Source organism: Cygnus atratus, chromosome 1, assembly GCF_013377495.2.
Source record: "Cygnus atratus isolate AKBS03 ecotype Queensland, Australia chromosome 1, CAtr_DNAZoo_HiC_assembly, whole genome shotgun sequence".
In the NCBI taxonomy this organism is placed as follows: Eukaryota; Metazoa; Chordata; class Aves; order Anseriformes; family Anatidae; genus Cygnus; species Cygnus atratus.
In genome coordinates, this window is record NC_066362.1 from 182,896,773 (window position 1) to 182,920,865 (window position 24,093).

A 24,093-nucleotide genomic window follows, 5' to 3' on the forward strand; every position below is an offset into this window, starting at 1 on the left:
CTAATGTCTGTTTTAGTTGCTCCTATTGATCATGTATATGGTACACTTGGTATTGTGGGAGCTACCTCCACTCAGCAGTATTCTGACATGTCAAAACTGAGAGAAGAGATTGAGGGACGAGGTTCATTCACTTTCTTTGCACCAAGCAATGAAGCATGGGAGCAATTAAGTTCAGTAAGTGTGTGTGTGTGTTTGAGCATGTGTTTTAAGTATATTTTTCTTTCAGGTAATGTTTTAGATGCAATAAACTAGACTGGAATTGATGAGATTTTAGATATAAATGGACAATAGTTATAATACAGAAATGTACATGTAATGTGCATTACTGAAGCTAGAACATCTGAGTTTATTTTCAGTAATACTAATCAACAGTAATCATTTCTTATTTAAGCACTTGCATGTCAAATTTTAATCTTGTTAGTGTTAGCATAGTTTTGAGGAAAACAGGAATTCCAGCAATTACATAATGTAGAGTACAGTCATGTTTTGACAGTGACTCAGGTGTACTCCTTTTAGTAATGTTTTTAGTTAAAATAAACATTGAGCCAAAACACCTTCAATGACTTCTCTTTAAGACCTCTTGTCTTCCATTTGTGAGCAAGTCAAACCAAAGCATTATCTAAACAGAGCCAGACTGATAGATATTGAAGTCATATAGGAATTATCTGTCAACTATATTGAAAGTATATGTTAAGGTAAAGCAATATGTACATCTTTCTGAGTGGAAGAATGCTCTTGAAAAATCTAATTAAAATCCTTTCTTCTTCAGGAAATTCACAGGAATTTGGTTGACAATGTAAATATTGAATTATATAATGCTCTCCACCACCATATGGTAAACAAGCGCATGTTGACAAAAGATCTTAAGAATGGCATGACATTAGTGTCCATGTATAATGGCCAGAAATTGCTTATTAACCATTATCCTAATGGGGTAAGTCTCTTTACACAAGTTTTCTATAATATAATAATTCAGTTTTAGCCATTGTTTGTTCCTTTATTTTATTCTATAGCTAAGAATATTGGTTTTGGAAAGATCAGCATCTAGCAAGTCAGTTGTCACCGATAAAAAATAATTAAATAGTCTCTTGAAAAAAATCAGTTTGCTGTGCAAGGTAATCACCAAGAAAGAATTAATAAATATGTGCTGTTTGCTGTTTAAAAATCAAAGTTCAAATGAGAATGAACTTGCTCCATAGAAGACAAAGCCTTTCATAGTGAAAATATATCATCATCATAGCTCTGAAGGCAAAATTTGATAGTACTCTTTATCTATTTACAAAATAACATTAAATTAGGTCTTTAATTAAATCAGATCTTTTATTTGAATTGGACTGCGTGGTAGAAGCATTTAAGATTGTAATGATACAGGTATCCATTACTTTCCAGAAAGAGTTTCATTTTTATAAATGTTAAAAAGCTCCCAGTCATGTTACCCGTCTTTTCTTAAAATGCATGAATATGTTTATGCTAGACTACAATTTACATCAGTAAAAACCAAATATGATCATCATATTAACCAGATATGGAAAGCAAGTCTGAAGAATAAGGATTGCAATGACAAATAAAACATGAATATGAAATCAATGTAGCCTGCATTAATCTGCTGCTAGCTGAATGCTTTCCAGAAGAGTTCAGTCAGCCTCTTAAATCTTGCAAGGTTTTACTTGATATTTAAAATAAAACCAGAAAGAACATCAGTGAACACATTATGTACAATACACGTATGGCCAGTCTGTAAGAATCCGATTCCAAGTGTATGATCAAGTGAATGTTTAATCATCTACTGCTTGATTCCTCAAACATAGGTTGTTACTGTTAACTGTGCCAGGGTCATCCATGGCAACCAGATTGCTACCAATGGTGTTGTTCATGTTATTGACCGCGTCCTGACTCCTATTGGAAATACCATTCAAGATTTCATTGAAGTAGAGGATGATCTTTCGTCTCTCAGAGTAAGTGGACAAAAATAGAAACACTTTTCTGGTCTTGTAGTTTCTTCTTTTTTTCTATTTGTGTATAAGGCCTGGAAGTAAGAAGAGTATTCAATAACAGAGAGAGAAATAAATCAAATAAAGGATTCCTACTAATACTGCAAAGCTAGCTATTTACGGAGAAAGTGTATTTTATGTAAGGAGCCCTCTTGTGTTCTTTTGTGGATCTTGTACCTCATCAATAGGACAGATCATGTCACTGTACCTAAAAAGTGTGCCCTTTCTTCAAGTAGTGAGGTAATGCAACATATGAGCATAAGTTGCAGTGTCTGGTGCTAGGTAGATAAGAATAATTTTGAAATGCATCACAGAAAATGGTAAATCATATTTTTTCCAGAATCTGCTCATAGCAAGTTTCAGAACACCATGGAAAACATGGATTTTTCTTGCAGGGAGGAACCAGCTTACTTTCTGTCCAAGTGTCTAATTTATTCTTCTTCCAGAAGATGTGTCTTCTTAGCATAATAGGATTTCACACTGCACATTTAACAAAATATGTCATGGTTTTGCAAATAGCTTTTGTTCTCTTCCCTTCTTCATCTCCTCTTAAAATACAAAACTATTTTAAATGCAGAGGCATAAAGGTGGAAAAGACCACCTGAATTCTCTAAACCCAGTCCATTGCACTTCCAGGCAACCATATACATTTAATTCTTTGAAAAAACTGGGGCTAAAACAAGTCTTGTCTACTCTTCAGTTGAAAACAAGAGACTTTTTTTTTTTTTTTAATTTTCTTCTGCATTCTTTCTTCTACGTGTTCTATGAGTTTAACTTCCATGAACTCTAAGCAAGACCTTTTCACCTAATCCTAGATGACATTTTACCTATTACTTTTTACTTACTTACGTACCGGCCTAACTCAGCTTGAAAAAAAAACTAACACTTTTTTTATTATTCCAGGTATTATTATTTTTTATTATTCCAACTGTAACACATTTTTTATTATTCCAGGTAGAAGTTAATTTTGTTGATAGACCATTGCGTTAATCTAATGTGTCAAAACCTACATGTTCACGTTTTTCATTTAAAAATTTAGAAAATAATAATTTGTGCCCTGTTGTCAGTTCTATCAGAATATATTGACTAGTATGTGCTAATTTAAGGAGGGAATTCATCATATCAAGGTACATTTTTTCCCACAGAATTATTTTTTAATTCATGTTCGTCATTTCACTTTTAACACATCTTTCTATGACACCGTTCTCATTGTCACAGTAAAGAGCTCTAGGTACTAAGTGGAAACACATGAGAAGTTTTGTGCTAAATATTGCCTGTGAGCTCTCATGAATAACTCTGTAGGTTTCGGTGTAAACTCAATATTACTCTTAAAGAGCAAGATTTGACTACTTCAGAATTCTAAATTAAGGAATAAAAGGAGTGAGCTTTTTGTCCATTTTTTTTGTTTTCCTGTGTCTACATGGCTAAGCTAATGCTTTAAATAACCAGCATTAATAACCAAATTTATCTTTTAGGCTGCTGCGATCACATCAGATGTCTTGGATACTCTTGGAAGGCCTGGTCATTACACACTCTTTGCTCCTACTAATGAAGCTTTTGAGAGTCTTCCAAGGGGAATCTTAGAGAGGATCATGGGTGACAAGGTGGCCTCTGAAGGTATGTAAACGTTTCTTGCAGAAGAAGAATACAGGTTAGTAAATCAGGATGTAGAAACCACATTATCCTTGTAGCTCTGAAATTCAGCACCTGTACTTTTACAGGAGGAGGAGTCATTTCTTCTGACTTTGTCAGTTACCTAATGATTCAAATTAAATGAAAATTTACTTTCCAGAACATTTCAAAGGAAACTATGAAAATACAGGCACTCTAATGTCTCTAGCTGAACTTTGATGTTCAACTCCATAGTTCTAATAGAGATTCCTGCCTCTAGAAATGAAGAGCTATCTGAATTTGGGGGTTCATTTGTAACTTTCTCATGAGCAGCTTTTTCATACGGACCATTCAGAAATTGAAGGCTTCTTTATTGTGAATAAGTGAGTCTGAGATTATCTCATTTTAAACAAAAATGCAGACCACTCCTGCTTCCAGTTGTCCATCTTTCTTCTCATCAGTAAATATTTCAAATTATGAACCTTCATCCAAATTAATTCTGCTGGGAATGAGTACATTTCAGTACTTAACATCCTGTTTGTTACTGAAGCAATATTCTTGTTGACTTCCTTGCAAGTAATACCTGCATTAGTACTGTAATATGGTGCCTTCTGTTGAGAACCTAGTAAGAGAGAATATGCCCAGGAAATCACAAGATTATCTGAAGAACCTAATTAACTTCATTAACTACATCAGTTGTTTAACGTTCCACAAAACCTGTATATGAACTATATATATATATAATATGTATATGGACTATATGTATCTAAACACCTATGTATGTAATTTTTGCTCTTTTCCCTAAAGCTCTTGTGAAGTTCCATATTTTAAATACTCTTCAGTGCTCTGAAGCCATAATGGGTGGAGCTGTCTATGAAACCTTGGAAGGAAACACACTTGAAGTTGGCTGTGATGGTGAAACTCTGACTGTGAATGGAGTAAAGATGGTGAAACGCAAGGATATTGTGACAAGCAATGGCGTTATCCACCTCATTGATAAAGTGCTAATTCCTGATTCCGGTTAGTAATGTCCACGACAAACTTCTTAAACTGAAGATGTTTTCTGTGAGCTCCCCTGGATTCCCTCACATGTATTGCCAGTGATAAGGTTATGAAACCATGGAAAATCCAGATCAGGAAGAGAAATACAAGAAGTATTTTAACACACCTTTTTTCTTTATTTGCAGCCAAGCAGGTCATTGAGCTTGGGGGTGCCCAGCAGACTACTTTTACAGACCTGGTGGCACAGCTGGGACTGGCATCTTCTCTAAGACCAGAAGGCCAATACACTCTCCTGGCACCTCTGAATGGTGCTTTCTCAGGTTAGTAGAGTTGAAAGAGTATGCTCTGAACATCAAAATAAACGAGAAGAATATATGCTACTATGACAGTCTTCCAAATAAGACCCAGTACTTGTTCTAAGTCCTGAGGAAAATTAGTAATTGAGAATTAGAATGAATTATTTAATCCTTTCGAAATGCACACCGAGTAGAAAGACAAAACAAATGCAATCATCAGACTGCACAGATTTTTTTTTAGTGGTACCATTTGTTGACAGAAATATTCTCACTAAAATAAGATACAAAATACACACAGGCAGGCTGTGGGAAAGGAAATGTGCTAGTGAATTGCCAGTTCTCTTAATCTTTACATTACTTACATAAATTCACAAGTTGGTTATTCTCACAAATTTTATACAAGGATATTGGTATTTTCTAGTACATTAAAGCAGGGAGAGACCGATACAAATATGCTTGGAACATATCTGCATATCTGCAGGAATGAGTACATGAACAGCCTGCTCTCCTCAATGATCTGTGTATTAACCACCCCCACAGTAGCAAATTTGGGAAGGATTTCAGGTGCACATTCAGAAAGAATAAGCTTCAGCAGTAATTCAGAAGTTGGAGCAGGCACACATCTGGCATTTTATTTCTAGTAATAATCAGGGCTGTGTCAAAAGATTGTTTCTAAATTTGAGAAAAGGCAATTTACAGAAACTGTTTAACAATTATTTTTTTGTTTACATAGATCCTTGCAAGTCATTGGAAGTCACTCAAGCATGTCAATGAAATATCTAGTATTTCCATGGTCTTCTAATACAGATGTCCACAGTTAACCTTACTTGAATGAAAGTTCACTATATAAATAACTATATATAAATATTTAATTGTCATTGTAGATGACACCTTACAGATGGATCAGCGCCTTCTTAAAACAATCCTGCAGAATCACATTATAAAAGTGAAAATTGGGCTCAATGAACTATACAACGGACAAGAGCTGGAGACAATTGGAGGAAAACTGCTCAGAGTCTTTGTGTATCGCACAGTAAGTGAATGGGACATTTTAAACAATGTGTATTCTAACTATGAAAATGAAGATGTATAAAAGAATGAAAGACAAAGTTGAATGAACCTTTCAACATCTACCATTACCACTGTCAAGGAAAATTCTTTAAGCTTTTAAGTTAGAAAAAAAAAATGAAAATCCAATCTTTGTTATGGGAATTTTGCATTTGGGAAAACAATACAAGATTCCGGATTTGTCACTCAATTAGTAATAAATTCATATAGTTTTTAGACCTAAGTAAAAGGAGGGAAACCAGAAAATCAAGTTTGGAAATCTTTGCATCCTGCTAACTTACTCCAGATTTTGATACTTTTGTTTTCTCAAGCAATAGCAGACTTCCTGTCAAGAACATAAAATTTGACTGTCAGAAATCCAGATAAATATTATTTTTAAACTCAGGAGCCTGTTGGGAAATACACATCCATTTCATTCATCAAATATGTTTAAATGTGTATCATTCTGTGAATAGATGCACTTAGGTGTCTCTTCTCTTTTAATCAGGCTGTATGTGTTGAAAATTCATGCATGGTCAGAGGAAGTAAAGAAGGAAGGAATGGTTTTATTCACGTCTTCAGACAAATCATCAAGCCAGCAGAAAAAACATTGCATGAAATGCTGAGAAATGATAAGCGTTTTAGGTGAGTAGCACTGAGATTTTCCTACAGATGGAAATATATATATATATATATAAGCACAGCTGGTCTGAGAAATAGTTGTGGACCATGTTGGATTTTTGGGATGCAAGAAGGGCAAGAAAGAGGTTATTACCTCAAGAAAATAAATACATGTTCCTTACTGCTACATAGGCAAGAGAGGAGCAAGAGGTCACAAGGTATTGGATGACACATCCAGAGCTATAAATGCTTCAGAGTCTGAAGGCTTAATTAACCAGTAATACAATTCCATATTAGTGCAGCATGATCGCAGGCTGTATATATACTGTGTTCCCAGTGTGTACTTCTGTCCCATGCCTGCAAGTATGTCAGTCCCTCCAGAGAGAGCAACTACCATTGTCATCCTCCCTTTATCTCTTTGATCTGTAGGGTTTTTATTCCATGAATTCTTCTATGATCCAGGCTGACAATGGTTTTTATTTTTCAAATCCTTTTTTCTCAGTCTGCTACTCTTAAGACAGTCTTTCTTTTTCTCATTTTATCTCCTCTACTGTCTTTATTTCTGGGAAACTGTAGGAGTGTTTGAAGATGGTTGTGCTTTCAGAACAAATGAGGGGACTAAGTGCCTGGATTTGAGAATAGCTACTACACGTCTACAGAATGTATTTGTGGTTTGTCTTTTTTAAACAGTGTTTTCCTCAGTCTGGTGAAAGCTGCAGATTTAGATGATGTTCTGTCACGGCCTGGAGAATGGACTCTGTTTGTTCCAACTAATGATGCCTTTAAAGGTTTGACCAATGATGATAAGGATATATTGATAAGTAAGTAACATACCAATACTACATGTATAAACAAGGGTGAAATTAATGGGAAAGGTAGCTAGTGTGTTTCTTAAACAAAAGATGTCTGATAAACCAGGTAACCTTCTGCAAAGAGCAGGTCATGGGATTTCCCTAAATTAATTCCTTCTTCAGTGATAGAGAAAGTATCTTTTGGGGAAAAAAACTGAAATAAAATAAAATAAAAAATCCAACCTTAATTGAAATTTAACCTCATTTGTTGATTCCAAAGTGTAATTACCTTCCAAGTTAAAATCTGCATTCATTTAATTAACTTCAACTTCTATAACAACATTCAAGGTTACTTTAGATATATCAAACTGCAGAGTCCCATCAAATTTCTGTTCTTCATGTAGATATTTATTGAGTTATTTATTGTAACCATCACATTATAAAAATATGTAGTATTGAATTTCCATTCCTGTCCTGTCCTTTCCTTTCCTGTCTTTTGCCTTCTTTGCGTCCACCCAGTGATCTGTAGCATCACTTGTGCTACAAAAAAAGATCCTGAATATATATATAAATACCAATTTACGCCATTACACCTTTAAGCTTTGGAATTGTGTAGATTTTTCACAACATTTAACATTTCATTTTTGCAAAAGAAGGAATGCACACCGATAACTTGAAAGTCTCCTGCAGGATTTCCAACTAGAGGGTTAGACTGTGGCCACAACACTATAAATATTTTTAGTTTATTTGAGGGTAATGTGAATCTGTCTTGTCGCACAGGTGTGGGAAGAGCTGTCACCTTGAATCCCACATCCAGAAAGTTAGTCACATTTTTTTTGCTTCTGCTCTGTTCAGACCAAAGTTCAAAGATATGAAGCCAAATCCCATGAATCCTTAATGGCTTCAAAGAGTCCATCTCAGAGCAGCTTCCCTAGCATAACTCAGCTCTACACAGACCTTAACTCACTAATGAGGCACTGTTAATTTGAATTCTCTCTTAGCCATATAAAGTTATGATTGTGGCATAGATTATCTTCCAGTGTGCTGTGTCTCTAGTCAACAATGGTAAATTAACAGATAACCTAAATGACCAACATTAGATAGCTATAAAATCAAATGAAGCTCATCTCAGGGTTGTGAACTGAAGTAACTAGATAAACACTATAGTTCAATTTTTGTCTTTAAGACTCTCTTTTCTTGAGAAAGAAACAAAAGAAAATGAGTTTACCAGGCCTATTATTTTGTGTCTTCAGTTCATAACTTGATGTACCCTAGGCCTCTGTCATTTTGGATTATTTCTACAGTCCAGAATACAACTATATTTGATGTTCAGCTTTTCAAGGGCTTTTATGTACTGGCTTCTCCTATCATTGTGACACAGTTTCTACTTACTTTCTTTGGCAGCTGAAATTTTGATTTTTACCCTCCTTTTTCTTTTAATGTCAGATTGCTTTTTGGAATTTTACCCTAGCTTTCTTTTAAGACATAATATTATTTTTCTCTATAAAAATTAAGCTTTTAAATATGTAATTTTTTTCCAAAGAATTTATAAAAATATTTATCTGCAATAAAGATAAAAAACAAAGGTTATTTATAACCACTGGCCATTGTGACAAAGAACAAAGGAAATTTGATTGTGAAACCAGCTTTTTCAAATGTCTGCATTTAGACTTTGTATATAACTTGATGCTGTCTATGAATAAACCAGTCATAAAAACTCAGCACTAATTTTAGTAGGTGAAAAGGATCATTTAACTGGACTTTATTAGTAAAGTGAATTGCACTGATATTAGCAATCAAAAGCAGAAAAGGAAAATGTTCACTGAGAGACACCAGAGAACAATTATAACCACACAGTATTTTTATTGCCATTTCATCAAGGTTGAAACTCTTGGAAAGAAAAATCAATGTCCACATGTAATACTAACAAAGAACATGCAATGGAATGTTCAATATTCCACATAATGACAAGAACTTGTGTTTTAAAACTGCTCTGTTTGGTACCCTGTCTTCTGGTCAGTCTGTGGATATTCCTACAGCTCATCCAAGACTCTGAACCTCCATGGATGCAGAGCTCCAGGGAGCCCTGCCATGACTCTAACTTGGACTCCAGAATCCATTTGCCTTGTTAGTCCTTTTCTAGTCCTTTCTAGTGGCTTTTTCTTCCAAAATAAGAATTAAACCAAACTTTGAAATATAGAAATCACACTCACAATAGGGTTGTTTCCGCTTTCTCAACTTCTCTTCCTCTCACAGTTTGACTGCAAGAATAGTCAAGACCAGTATCCCAGATTACCTTCTTCTGTTCTTCCTGCAACTCTGTCCTGCCTGAGATGGGAAAATGTGTGTATAGAGAGAGTTGTCAGTTATCCCCATTCATCTCAGAAGGGAGTCGCCCAAGAGAATAGTCATATTAATTTCTCTGCCAGCAGTTAGCTATGGTTCCCTTTAATTGAAAGGATGTTAAGGTTGCAGTTTGTCTAGTAGCTTGGTGATACTTGATGCTGCAGACTGTTTAGTGGTCCTGAAATTATTGTGTTTACAGAGCATAATTAGAAAAAGAATGAAAAATTCTGATTAGAGGGGAAAGCAAAGAAAAGCAAATAATACCAAATAATAAGAAAATGCTGCTCTTTTATACAGTAGTTCTCATAACATGTTTATAATTATGTTGAGTCCCTTTTGGCATAAGATTATTAAAATTATGATAACGGGGAAAAAAGAAAAAAGTTTCAATATATATGTATTTCTGTTAGTTTCATTCATACTATGCTTAATTCTGTCTCAAACCTATGGGAATCCTTAGTATTTCCCAAAAAGAACTAGTACAATTTAGTTTTTATGCCTTGCTTTATTTATTTATTTAAACTCATTACTTGTATTCCTTATTTTTCTTTTTAAATAGGAGATAAAAATGCTCTCAGGAACATTCTCCTTTACCACTTGACACAAGGAGTTTTCATTGGAAGTGGCTTTGAGCCCGGTGTGACAAACATTCTTAAAACTATCCAAGGAGGGAAGCTCTACTTGAAAACAGTTAAGTGTTTAAAAAAGTATTCCTGACACAACCATGTAATGGAGATTTGACATTCAGTGCCTGCAATTTGATATTCTGTCTGCAGTTTGACATTGAAGAGTGGGATGCATATATCTGAAAGTGATATGAAGGGTTTCAGTTTGTTTTTTAATGTCTCTGATAATGTGTTCTTTACCAGGTGAATGATACTCTTCTGGTTAATGAACTGAAATCAAGAGAATCTGATCTCATGGCAACTAATGGTGTCATTCATGTTATTGATAAACTTCTGTATCCAGCAGGTGGGTATTAGTTCGTGGAATTTACACACATTTCTGAATCTGTCCACGTGTTATGTAGGTACAAGGAATTTAAAAAGATACTTACTTTAAAGAGACAATTCCAATGTGAAATAGGAAACAGAAAATGTACATCACTACTCATTTTATGCAATGCCTGAAACCATGGAAACTCTTAGAAATTTTGTGAAAGTCAAATACATGGAAGACAAGATGCTTAGGGCTATTTTTTCCCCAGTACAGAAGAATGTATATGTACACATAACACTCGTGTACACATACATGAGTGTGAGTTTGAGATGGTTTTACATTGCATTATCGCTGTAAGTGAAAGTAAAGTGAATACAGATGTATCTTTCCTCTTACATACCTGTTTCTTTTCTTAGATCTGCCTGTTGGAAATGATCAACTGCTCACAATCCTGAAGAAGCTGATCAAGTACATACAAATCAAGGTACTTTTTAAATGATGATCCCATTGTCCTTTTGGCAAGGTCTATGAAACCATGTACATTATTCAAAAATGGTTCTTTGGCTCTCTGTTTCTTCAGCAGGCAACACATCTAGTAGCTCCCAGTTACCCAAGTGTAATTTGGATGATACACTGCACTCAACAGTTAGAACTTATATTTTTCAACACCACATAATTGTAGAACATTTGCATATGGGCAACTCCAGTGTGAACTGGCCTAAATCCACTCTTTGCTTCAAGTACCCTTTATCACTCCAGCAGCATAAGTCACTTCCAAACCCTTGAGGCAATCTTTTTTTGAGGGAAATATCAAATAGCTCAATTACTATGCAATTTAACCCATTAGCTTCAACAACTCTAGATTAAAAAAGAAGCATCCTTGTCTATCTGTTACATATCCTTTTCAACTTACATCATCTTTCAAACATGAATGAAAGAACCTAGTGAAATAGCATAACCTAACTTATAGATCAGTGAAGCTGTGAATTCTATACACAATCATTAGAAAATAAGAACATAAGTGCTCTTTCAAATTTTGAAATTACTTTTTTGTATTTATAGTTTGTTCGTGACAGTACCTTCAAAGAGATTCCACTGACGTTTTACAGTAAGTTCATTTTATATATTTCCAGATGGGTTTAAGATTGATTTATAAATTTTGTTAATTCCAATCTGAATTGTAGATCTTTCTTTAATCATAAAGAAAGCAATTTATGGTAAAGTGTAAAGTAAAGTGGGCCAAGGAACCACAGGAAGAGAGACTCAAAGAAGAATGTTTTTGGTTGTTGTGCTACTGTATGTATTTTTTCCCTTTCCAGATTCTCAACAGGGAACTGTCCTTAAAGTAAGCTGTTTCTACAATTTGGGATAGGCAAGATACATATGGAAAAGACTTTTTTTTTCAGGTTTTAGCGAAGGTTCAGTGCTCGGTGCACAGCAGTCGTACTGCCTCACAGACTCTCAAGGACTGACCAAACTATGCATTGAGTTGCTTTCTTTTTCATAAATGCTTCCAGAGGAGCAAAGTGTACCTTTTCCACCTGTTTTCTGTACATGCATATATGGGTTTTGTATGGGAGGCAGTTGCTTCAGCCATTTCCTCTATAAGGAGTAAAAGCCCTCTGTTTACCAGGTGTGCTCCCCAATGAAACAAAGAGAGTAAGATTCAAGTTTAAGATACGCCAGGGAATTATACAGATTTTTATGCAGGGAATTGTACAAGCCATTATTTTTATGTATCTTACACTGTCATGGATTTCATTACCTCTGGGTTTCATGAGGTACAAACAAAGGAAAATAGCACATCAGTAGACTGTCTGCAGGTAACTTGTGTGTATACAGTACCATTTAGTAAACAGAACTGAGATTCATACTCTAGAGCCTTTTGATTTACTTTGCCTTCCATTAATATCTGTGACTTTATTTACATCTTTATGACCAGACCTAATTTGTCTGATCATTACCATAAAGAAAATGTAAGAATGGAATGTTTTATATTCCATTTTCTATACTTTCAGAAATTAACATAATTGAAAGCAACGTCCAGCCCATCATCAGAAAGGAAGGTAAATGGGGCCCTTCCAATATATATTTCTGTATATGTTCATATAGGTATACATATACAGAATATGTATTGCATTTATTTCTTTAACAGAATGTATTTTTTACATAACAACTCTGGGTTGTTCTGTACTTTGCCAGGAGAGCAAAGATACGAATATTGCAATTAGAACTGGCTGAAATATTTTGTATTTAAAGATTTCCCATGGCTGCTCTCCCCAGCTGGTTTTTTTTTTTAATTTTTGTATGGGCATTTTTAAGATGTGTTTTTTTAAGTCTTTTTTTATCCCAAATAATTTATTTAAAATTCCCCAAATAGTACTATATTTTATATAAAGTATATAGAAAGTAAGATTCTATAATTAAAATATTTCCAATTTTTTATTAAAATAGTTATTTTAAAAAATGAAGTAGAATTGTTATACATTAAAGTTAAAAACAAACAAACAAAAATCAAGAGCAACAACAAACAAACAGTTAATTTCTCTACAGTTTTCAGTCAGTTCTAAATACCAATATCTGTCAGATGCCTGGAAAGGACAGTTAACCAGACTTTCTTCTCAATTTCTCTGTGGCAAAAGTATGAGTTAAAGACTAGTTGCGGGACTGAAGAGAACAAAAAGTTGGGCTGGGACTGTAAAAACACTTGTGATTCATATCTTAAGTAAAACATCATTAGTTTCACTAGGCCAGTGTCACCCCTTATGTGCTCCAGTTTTCTTCTGAAATGAAAATGCTAAAAAAGAATCTGGTAAAGTTCAACTGAGAACAAAGGCACTTGAAAATATCTTCCAGATATTTTATTCAAACTGATTAAATGTTGTTTCTGTGAGGACTTTCTCCCAGCAGAAATGGCATGAGCTTACTTGTTCTACAGCTTGTTTGTGCTTTGTCCCACCTAGCACTAGATACTATACACACACACACACACATATATATATATATATATATATATACACACTAATCCTTGCTGCCTAGTCTCCAGCACAAAATCAGAGCTATAAAGCAATATAAATTAGCAGATGATTCCACGTGATAAATTATCCAAATATCTTAGTCTTTACAAGATGAAGGTGAATCACTTTCTGGAGGTACCCGTTCTAGGTTAAATCCAGAGACAGGGCAGACAGTTTAGGCAATTTTCATAAAATTTGGAAGATGAGAAAAAATGATAAATGACTGTCTGAGCTATATGTTTGTATATATCTGTACAAATGTACAACTAAGCATTCTTCACTAAAGAGGGAAACAAAAAAAGAGTTTTAGGTGTTAGTGAGCACTAAAGAGTCACTCCTTTCCACTACCAGTACAGTACTTCTGCTTTGGGACCCTGTCCAAAGAAGGATCTCTAGCCAGCACAGTCTTCCTACTGATGACTCAGAAATAATCCTAATAATGCCAATTTAGGCCCTTCTGAGCTTGCTAGCAGTAACAGTAGTGATTGGCAGCTCCCATCAAAACCACATATGCCCCCAATTGTCTGTAAAAAAAAAAAAAAAAAAAAAAAAAAATCTGGCAATGTTGCATGTTAATTTTTGCAACATATGTCAAGAAGTTCCAGCAGATCATGATGGGAGATTTCATATAAAATAAAATAAATCCCAAGTCTTTTTAGAGGCTGATATCTACTTGAGTTGTGCTTCATTACCCATACATAGACAAGTTCAAAGAGATCTCAACAGTTAAATCTGGTTGAAACCCAAATCTTATTGTATTGAATGTTTAAAAGATTGATCCTTGACTAGGAAATACAGGAAAATACAGGTTCTGCATGCATCTACGGTATAAGTCACATAGGAAGGTAAAATAAATTAGAAGTTTGTTTTGTTTTGTGAAGGATTTATAAACGTTAATAAATCTTTGATTTTTTTCACTAACATTGATAATTTCTCTCAATGTATGTTGGCATTTAATATCTCAACATACAAAATTACCTCTGAATTTGGAACAGAAGCAACCCAAAGAGTCTTTTAAGATTGCTTCTTTACAAAATTTATGAATGTTTTTCTATCAGACTCCTTAGAAAATAAAAGAAAAGGCAATAGTTCAGCTGTTTAAAACTGAGAGTAGATTGAGTTCTGTAATAACTGGGAATCATTATGGTCCTATCATATCATCACATCTGCAGCAAATAAATGAATTATTTAGCTATGAGATCTAACCTGTACAATCATCTGCTGCTGCAAAAACAAAAATGTATGCTTCGATTTGTTACTGTTGAAGGACACTAGTAAGCCTCAATCATACTGCTCTCAGCAATTCAATCCCAGGCATATATATTCAAAAGCTATTATTAAATCCTGATTATAAAAAAAAACTAAAAAAAAAAAAAAAACTCTGTGCAAAATCAACTTCTACATGAAATAATTCAAAGAAATGTTTTAAAGAAATATTATTAAGGGACCACAAGAACATGTGAAAGATGGGTTGTGTTATATTTCTAACTCTGAGCAGGGAATAGGGGAAGTGTTACAAAACCAGCTTAACTAAAACACTATGTTAGTTAATTGGCTGCATCAGAGGTATGTTCTTCATTTTTTTAGGTGTCTATCTCCAGCCTGCCAAACAGAGATATATTTGTATCAGTGTGATCTGTGGGGATTGCACAAGAATAAGAGATTACCAAATTATTTGTTTTGGCCATTGAAATCAAGATGACATCTCCCATGAAACTCAGAGGGCAGTAGCCATTACTGCTGACAAATACCCTTACAACCTACCCAGCTGATCTCTGAATCTATTTATTTTATTTTATTTTAGGCTATATGCCCACTGCCTAAGTCTGTGTAGCTTAAAATAAAAATAAATAAATAAAAAGATAGATAAATAAATGAAAACCCAGCAGAACATTCCAGCAATGCCTCAGTTTAGGCATTTTACCAATATATATACAAGAAAGCTTCCTTTCAGCTGCTGAGGATCTGTGTTTGTTTGACACTTGTCAACAGATGTTAAAAATACCCAATACACAAAAACATAACAAAAACAAAATTTGTAAATAGTAAGTGCACAACAGGATCTAAATTTAAGACAGCATGGGAGGAAGTACAAGATTGTACAGCCACTGCTGCAGATGGCTTCTCAGATTTATGGTCATCTCCATCTCAGATTTATGGCTTCTCCATTATGGTCATCTGGTTTATTTAGGGTAGGGGTGACAATGCTAGCTTCATCTCAGTCCTATGGAATACCATAAATATTTTTATGACTATTTGTAACATGTTTTTTTTTCCTTGTGTCACAGACCCATCTATTACACAGCTCACTAAATTAATTGAAGGGGAACCTGAGTTCAAAATAGTCAGGGAAGGGGAGACAATAACTAAAGTGATACATGGAGGTTGGTATGCTTTCAGCAACTTAATTTGCATTAGTTAAAATCTGAAATTATTCCTGGACTGTTTTTACTTGAGTGCAGGTGGTTTCTGTGGTATGTTAGACAACGGACTTATTTTTAACAGGACCTTCTGGAAGTATGGCAATTTTATTTTTTTTTTCCTTAGCTGTACCTAATAGCTACAGTCAAGACAGTGTTAGAAATGTTCTGCATGCTGACATAATGCCTGTCTCAGTTATTTGCTGATTGTTGTCCTGCAGTCGAAAATGCAGGATGTGATTCTTGTGATAAAAAGGCAGCATTATCAGACAAACAAATCAACTTTGTTTCCTGCTTTGCTAGGAGCTTTAAGGATTTCATATCTAGGGTGGTTTCAAAGAAAATAGCATGTAGTCATCTTAAATTTGGGACAAACAGCTCCTGGTCTACTCAGCATTTTTATTTTTTCTTAAAATATTCTGTGGTCGTTCCTTGTGTGCTTCATTAAGTTTTGGTGTCTCAAAACCAGCAAGTGCAACACTGCTAATCACTTTATTAATATCTTCAATTTAAAAATCCTTGTAGAACCAATTATTAAAACATACACCAAAATCATTGATGGGCGACCTGTGGAAGTGACAGAGAAAAAGGTAACAGAAGAAAGAATTATTCAAGGTAATTCATGTTGAGTGAAGTTCTCCATTACATACAAAAGCAGAACATCTTAAGTCCTGTCCTAATGCCTAAACTGCATTTCCTGAGGAGGTGAATTTTCCTCCTGCTACTTCCCACTGCCATGTATAGCTCAGATTGTATAGCTCAGATTTTCACTGTCTGCTACACATATACATACAGAATTATATATGTCTGATACATATACATATGTATACCATTTCAGGCTAAGAGTGTTCTTTTGCATTTTTCAGTCTGTCTTATTTTAGATTTTTTTTTTTATTTTTTTGTGTGCATGTGAATTTTTAGGTTACTTGTATTGTATATCTCCAGGTAGGCTTCATTTGACCAACACTAGCCCTTCAGTGTGTAGATACCTACTTTTGCATGTTTTTCCAGGCTTCCTTGAAACTCAGTTCAGGAAAAAAATATATAATTATAATAATAAAAATAAAATACTTTGTTCCTTTTTAAGGTGAGACTATCTTTTTCTGACATCCAAAAGGCAGACATTTGTTTCGTGCTAATGTAGAATAAAATTAATGAGCATCTGTCCCTTTATCTTTTTGTACAGTAGCTTTCAATCTCCTTGGCCAATTTCAGTTACTTTGACCTACTGTGAAGATTTTTATGTTTAAGAATCCTAGAAAACTTACAGAAATTGAAGTGAGTAGATTGAGGCATATTTAAACAGTCACAAATTCTCTGCTAACACATTTGATTCCCTTGGATAAATACTATCTTGTACACTGTAGTTAAAATACTGTCTGCAAGAACAGTTGCAAGGGAAAGACAGTGTTACAGAAATATTGACGTAGCAGAAAGTCTTTGTATTGAGTTTATCTTGAAAAAATCAATTTAAGTCATTCAAGCAAGAGAGAAATAAACCAGGCAAGTTATTCTCACGCAACTATTTACTACAGTGAAAGCAACTGAATGAAATGACTATAACAGTGAAAAAGACAGCAGTAGTTTCTGAAAAAATCAGGGATACTTTTTTCAAAACGGAAAATTTCTGGGAGAGAAAATATTATTTTCTCATTTCTGAACTGCAAGTTTCAATAATAGCCCACATGAAATAGTCATTATCATGTAGATGATGCCAGCATTCCAGACCTGAAATTTCCTTCTCTCTGTAATAGAAACTGATAAAGAATTTCTGCACTAAACTCCCAAATGACTCATAGCTGTTACAACATTAATAACATCTTTTACAACAGTGGATCCAGACCATTTTACAATGAGGAAATACCTGATCTGTGACCTAATACAACAAAATTATTAAAACTGTGAGCAGATGTTTACTATGTTAAATTTGCCTACTTACTTGTCTGAATAGTTCTAAGCTATTCGTAGTCCTCTTTCATTTCAGTTTAGGACACAGTGAAAGATAAAACAAACAAACAAAAACAAAAAACATAAAAGCAGATTAAAGCATGTTAAAGACAGAATCATCATAAGGGTTAAATTGAGGGAAAAAAAAACTTAAAAGACAATAGTGCTATATCTAACTTAAGTCCTTGTTTTTTAAAAAAAAATCATCTTTTTCTAGGTCCTGAAATAAAATATACCAGAATTACTGCAGGTGGTTCAGATAATGAAGAAAAATTAAAGAAATTTCTTGAAGAAGGTTAGTATCCTTGTTTTCTTTTCTTCTTTGAAAACAGACAATCAAAAACAAACAATGACAGCAATAAAACCATAAAACCAGTATGATATTACTTAAGTAATCACTGAATGGATACTCAAATGTGTTTTCATCAAATATGTTCACTCTGCAAAATCAGAGGTTAAGCCTGAAAAGCTGAGAAATGGCCTAACTTAATACTCTGGTTTGAGTCTCTGATCTTCACATTCCAGTCAGCTCTAGAACTGAGACTGCCTGGGTCTAATAAATGCTAAGTTATGCTTGTCATGCAATATGATGTTTTCAGTATTTAGCGTGGAACATAATATCATCACAGATAACTTTTGTAATTCAGCAAAATGCTATAACAGGATAAAGTCATTAATATGCTGTTATAGGATTGTCAAACATTTTTTGTCAATCAATTTTTTTGCCATAACCTGTATCCTATCAGAGGTTACCAAGGTGACCAAATTTATTGAAGGTGATGGTCATTTACTCGAAGATGAGGAAATCAAAAGACTTCTGCAGGGAGGTAATTCAGTGTATTACAACTAACCTTGTTGTAACAGGTTATGATAACTGAAACCTCTCTCAGATCTGTCTAGCTCAACATTTTAAAGACTGATCTAGCAAAAATTAAACTTCAATGGGAAAAAAAAAAAAAAAAAGAATGACATATAGGAAGTGCCAGATGCACGTAAAAAGGAAACAAGTGCCAAAGTTTGATTAATTAATTTTGGTATGATATCAGCCATGACAAATAGATAAAAAATTCAATTGTTTTCTCAGTCTTTAAAAAGTTATCTAATTAAAACCCAGGGGAGCAATGAAGATTTATTCTACTAGCTGTGAACCTTTTTACTCAGCAAATTTAAATCTGTGAAAAACATTTATGAAATAGTAAACATTGTAATAGGCCAAATTCACCTTACTTATCAGTCATCCAGAAATGAATATTCATTGCCCTCAAATTAATAATTAAAGGCATGTTTAGCATCCCTCTTTCAAAGCTTACAGGTGACGGATATCAAGGCATTAACCTCAACTCTTTCCAAATATAATGTTCCAAAGAATGGTTTTCTTTCCTTCTTGCTCTCTTAATTCTAACAGTTTTGGCAGTATATAACCAGTAGCTGTAGAAAACTGGTAAACAAACTTGTGCTTATGAAATTAATCTATCTATGAATTTGGAATGTTTTCTGCTTAATGTGTAGATTAGAATCACTATCTATAATAGCAATGGGGAATAAAAAAAGAGAATTCAAGTATTGTGCTTTTAGTAAGGGTCAATGTAAACCTGAGTAAGAGGCTCAAAATATTTATGGATATTTCTCCTGGCATAAATTAGCTGAATCGAATTCATATTATGTTCACTTTCTCATAAGTTACTAACTCAAATACTACTTAAGTAGCTCATAGTAAGTTCAGCCATGTGTACACAGAACTAAATCTTGTAGCTTTTCACAAGCACTCTTCTGTATATGTAATTTAAACCTCAGAATCACAAGAATTTAGTAATGGCTGAATGTCATAGCAGTTTCTTCATCAAACAAAAACATGCTGGTTGATAATGTAGCTAGTCTTAGAGACAAAACATGATATGGCCATGAATATGACTGTATTTCTTTCTGCTATTTTAAACAATCAAATCTTAGTTTTGCAGATCTTAGCTAGGATTTTTCTGTACTCATTGGAGAGAAATATGATCTAGAGGGTTTTTCATTGTATCCTATCCTAAGTGTGAGAGTTGCTCTCTGGAGCTGCCTATTTCAGCAGCGAATATTTAAAAAGAGAGTTGAAAATAGGAAAATAAAAAAAAAAAATCCCTCCATCTGTTGGACTATGTTCTAGTGGTCTTAACAAGGCTATAAAAAGCAGGAGTAAAATTTATCCCAGAATGTTCAAAATTCTTCAGTTACAGAGATATACAATTAAATAGATATAGTCTGTAAAGATAAATCTTATAGCGATCCTATCATTGTACAGAAAAGTAAGAAATAATTTATCTGCAGTAAATTTGGAAAAGACAATATTGTCTCTTGAATTCTTGCTATTTTTCCTTGCTATTATATGTCAGTTTGCATAAGCATCCTGCTTTACAGAATGGGACAAATAGGCAGATTTCTGTCTCTTGTTTTAATCTGATTTTTTTCTGTCTTTCCCATGATTTATCCAGTCAGATACCCTTGTCTTCCATTATAATATCTTACCATATCTTTCAGCCAATAAAAGCAGATACACACACTGCTTTATGGCTGTTAGTGTTAATTGTGATAGTGCTTTATGGCCCTCTTGTCTACGTCAAAATGCTTGTTTTACTGAAAATTTCCTAAGCACTTAAATCTGAGTCCCGACGCAAATGGATGTATTCCCACTGTCTAAAATAAAAGATTTTACATGGGCTGTAATTCAACTCATATAATGTCCAGCACTGCTTATTACAATTGGCAGTCTTTGCTGAAACAAACTACAATCCAAGATTGCAATGAATGACTTTCAGCCCTAGAGAAGGCATCACCTGTGTCAGGGCCAAGAAAATCAGGAGGACTTTACATCATGAATGCCATAGTGGCCTGCATATACCTACACCCCCAAAACAGCATTGTTTCCACTGATGGTTCCTTGCACATGAAAAAATGCTATCCCAGATTTAACTCATTTGTTTTTAATGCCTATTGTAGCTGGAACTGAGTACACCAAGGTTACTAAAGTAATTGAGGGAGAGCCACAGATTATCGAGAGAGAAATCAAGAAAGTCCATTTGGAAGGTTAGTTTGTCTAAAAATCCAGTATCACTAAGACCTCACTTGTCTGAAGTGATCATTCTAGGTGGGGATTTGTAGCTTTTATTCACAAAAATTACTTAGGTCTGAAGCCAATATTTTAGCAAGAAGAGTTTTTTGATTGTTTTGGAAAAGAATTCTTTCACTGATGTTGCAGAGAAAAATGTTGAGGCTTGTCTTGTGTCTAAAAGTAACTAAAAGATTTGGCAGGCATAGTAGACAAGAGGAAATGTCTAAACCACAAAGCTTAGGTAAAACATATGAAGGAACACGCACCATAAGAATTGCATTTTCTCTAAGCAACACATCCAGAAGAAGACCACGTGAGTTGTTTTTAACTTGAGTTATTTCTTGTCAGTTTTAATGTGATCTGTCAATGTGATCTGTTGGGTTCTCAATTTGGTAAGAGGTGGGTGGAGGGAATATGATCTCTGGGGAAGGGTAAATCTTATGGGGTCTTGGAATTTCTCTACTCTTATCCTATTTAATAAGGGAAACTCTTGGTTTTGAAAAAGCTGAATGGTCTGGAGGTCCAACATGAGGAGTCAAATACAGTTCAGCCTCAGTTCAGCCTGGGTATATGCCAGGAATTAGTTTTTCAAGTTTAGCAATCTTTTTATTTATTTATTTATTCCAAGTTAAAAAGTAGTTTGTTTGGGGTTTCTGTTGTATTTGAATGTATGTCCTTTTCCAATTCTAATTCTAATGATGCAGAGTAAAAATTTATTTAGTCTGTCAGCCTTTGAAATACAAATTCATAATAAAAATATGGCTTGTGGATAGTGATGTTTAAGAAATAAATATGTTTCTACTTTTTGCATTTTAAAGTTTATACCAAATACTGAAGCTATACCACAATTATTTGTAAACTTCAATGTTGGGTAGTACAAGGCATGCAAGGAAGTCAACTATTGCTTGAAAATGAGAGATGGGTATGATTTTCAGCCATGGAGCTTTACCAGAAAACACACAAGTTTGTATGGGCCATGTTCTCTCCTTGTTAAGGTGGTGCAGAACTTGCAATTTTCTTTAACTTGGTGCAGATGCCCAGTGTTTCACCTCAGCAGTAATGAAGCCTATATTTCAGGGCATTGTGTTTACATACCCTGTACCTCAAGATGAAAAGGCAACTGCATGTGGCTAGTTAAGCAAATATACAAGTACTTTATGTCTGTAAAGAAGGAAATATACTACAGTAACGTCTGTGAGAGAAGAATTCTCTTTAAAGTTTGTGTTTTCTCTCCTAATGAGGAGACACTTGGTTTTAAAAATTACATCAGGGTTTGATTAGAGAGAGGAAAAAGTGTCTGTAGTTACAGAGAATCGGTCTTTTGGAAAACAGACATATCTGCTAATGAGGGTGGTACCTATACAATGGCCCTTGCTTTGCTGTACCCTTTAAAACAGAAGTTTCTGAGAAAATAAGCTGACCTGTTAATGTGGAGTGATACTGTGGGCTCACAGTGCAGTTATATATCAAGGCCCAAATGCAGCTGGTAATGTGGCTGACATCTTGCAATGGCTGAGATTCAAGCATATCATTTACATATAATTCTTGAATAAATGTCTATAGCGTGCCCTGCAAGGAAATCTGAATTTCCTCTGCCAAAATCTGAGACCGAGTCCTGGACAATACATTAACATGATTGCACATCACTGACAGTGTCAGATGGCTTTTGCTGTGTGAAGAGTATGGGCAAAATGTCCTGGCCCCTGCCTACATCATGCAACCATCCACAAGAGATCAGTATGAATAGTTCATACTATTAAAACTTAAAAGTACTTTTGAAATGTAGGTAAGAATTGATGGAAGAATACAAATTATGGAAATGCGTACACTGTATTTATTATTCGCATTCATGTTTCAGGTGATCAAGTCAACATACTAATGGATCAGAATCCTTAATTCATTAAAAAACCTTAAAGAGAAGACATTACAAGTCTACAATAGGTTTCCAAGATTTTTAAAGAGTTTTCAAAAGCTCTAACAAATAAATTCTGACTGAAACATTTCTATTTTCTAGAAGCGCCTGTACGGAAAGTACAAGCAAACAAGAGGACACAAGGTAAAAGCAAAACATACATTTAAAAATTTTAACTTCTATCAAATATTTTTCTCAGATATGTTTAAAGTAAAGGGTGGAGGGTACACAGAAGCTTAAGAAAACAGAGTTCCAAAGGGAAGAGTTGCATTTACGCTTTTAAAAAAAAAAATAACGAGACTTGCTATTGTTAATTAAAAGGCTTGTATAGTCTTATATATATGTTTCTATCTGAAAAGAACTTATATTATGTGTTTCATTCAAACCATGTTTCACAATAGAATAAAGGTGTGTTGTGGTTTAACCTGCCAGGCAGCAAAGCACTACACAGCCATTCACTAACCCTTCCCTGCACAGTGGGATGGAGGAGAGAATCGGGGGGAAAAAAAATAGCTTGTGGGTTGAGATAAAGACAGTTTAATAGGACAGAAAAGAAAAAAATGATTAACAATAATAATAATGTGCACAAAACAAGTGATGCACCATGCAATTGCTCATTACCTACTGACCAATGCCCAGCCCGTCCTTGAGCAATGGTCCCCCCACCCTGGGCATCCACCCCATAACCCCATATTAATTGTTCAGCGTGATGCCCTGTGGTATGGAATATCACTTTGTCCAGTTTGGGTCAGCTGTCCGAGTTCTGTCCCCTCACAGCTGGACCCCCAGCCTCCTCACTGGTGGGACGGTGCGAGAAGCTGAAAATTTCTTGGCTTAGTGTAAGCACTGCTCTGCAACAATTAAAACATGAGCCTGTTATCAACATGATTTTCATCCTAAATCCCAAACACAGCACCATACCAGCTACTAGGAGGAAAAATAACTCTATCCTAGCTGAAACCAGGACAAGGTGTCAAAGTAAGATCTGATTCTGGAATCTGATACTGTGAAAATGGCACTGTGGGATTCCCCAATGCAGGATTTGTATTCACTGTTTGTACATTA

The 24,093-nt window shown here is 34.6% G+C and overlaps 1 protein-coding gene across 21 annotated transcripts in view; it reads left to right on the forward strand.

Moving 5' to 3' along the window:
- The window catches only part of POSTN (periostin), a 35,176-nt gene that overhangs the window by 9,675 nt on the left and 1,408 nt on the right, over window positions 1–24,093 (forward strand). Inside the window, exons 4-23 of one of the 21 annotated variants that reach the window (XM_035542835.2) lie at window positions 17–174; window positions 770–934; window positions 1,809–1,955; window positions 3,467–3,608; window positions 4,410–4,622; window positions 4,790–4,924; window positions 5,785–5,933; window positions 6,456–6,592; window positions 7,259–7,389; window positions 10,265–10,395; window positions 10,575–10,677; window positions 11,061–11,128; window positions 11,707–11,752; window positions 12,663–12,710; window positions 15,950–16,045; window positions 16,607–16,696; window positions 18,246–18,323; window positions 18,775–18,855; window positions 21,005–21,091; window positions 23,131–23,172. In XM_035542835.2, the coding sequence (XP_035398728.1) occupies window positions 17–174; window positions 770–934; window positions 1,809–1,955; window positions 3,467–3,608; window positions 4,410–4,622; window positions 4,790–4,924; window positions 5,785–5,933; window positions 6,456–6,592; window positions 7,259–7,389; window positions 10,265–10,395; window positions 10,575–10,677; window positions 11,061–11,128; window positions 11,707–11,752; window positions 12,663–12,710; window positions 15,950–16,045; window positions 16,607–16,696; window positions 18,246–18,323; window positions 18,775–18,855; window positions 21,005–21,091; window positions 23,131–23,172 (2,247 nt within the window). The remainder of the gene's footprint in view (window positions 1–16; window positions 175–769; window positions 935–1,808; window positions 1,956–3,466; window positions 3,609–4,409; window positions 4,623–4,789; window positions 4,925–5,784; window positions 5,934–6,455; window positions 6,593–7,258; window positions 7,390–10,264; window positions 10,396–10,574; window positions 10,678–11,060; window positions 11,129–11,706; window positions 11,753–12,662; window positions 12,711–15,949; window positions 16,046–16,606; window positions 16,697–18,245; window positions 18,324–18,774; window positions 18,856–21,004; window positions 21,092–23,130; window positions 23,173–24,093) is intronic. The other 20 variants (XM_035542836.2, XM_035542837.2, XM_035542838.2 and 17 more) reach the window with 20 other exon arrangements.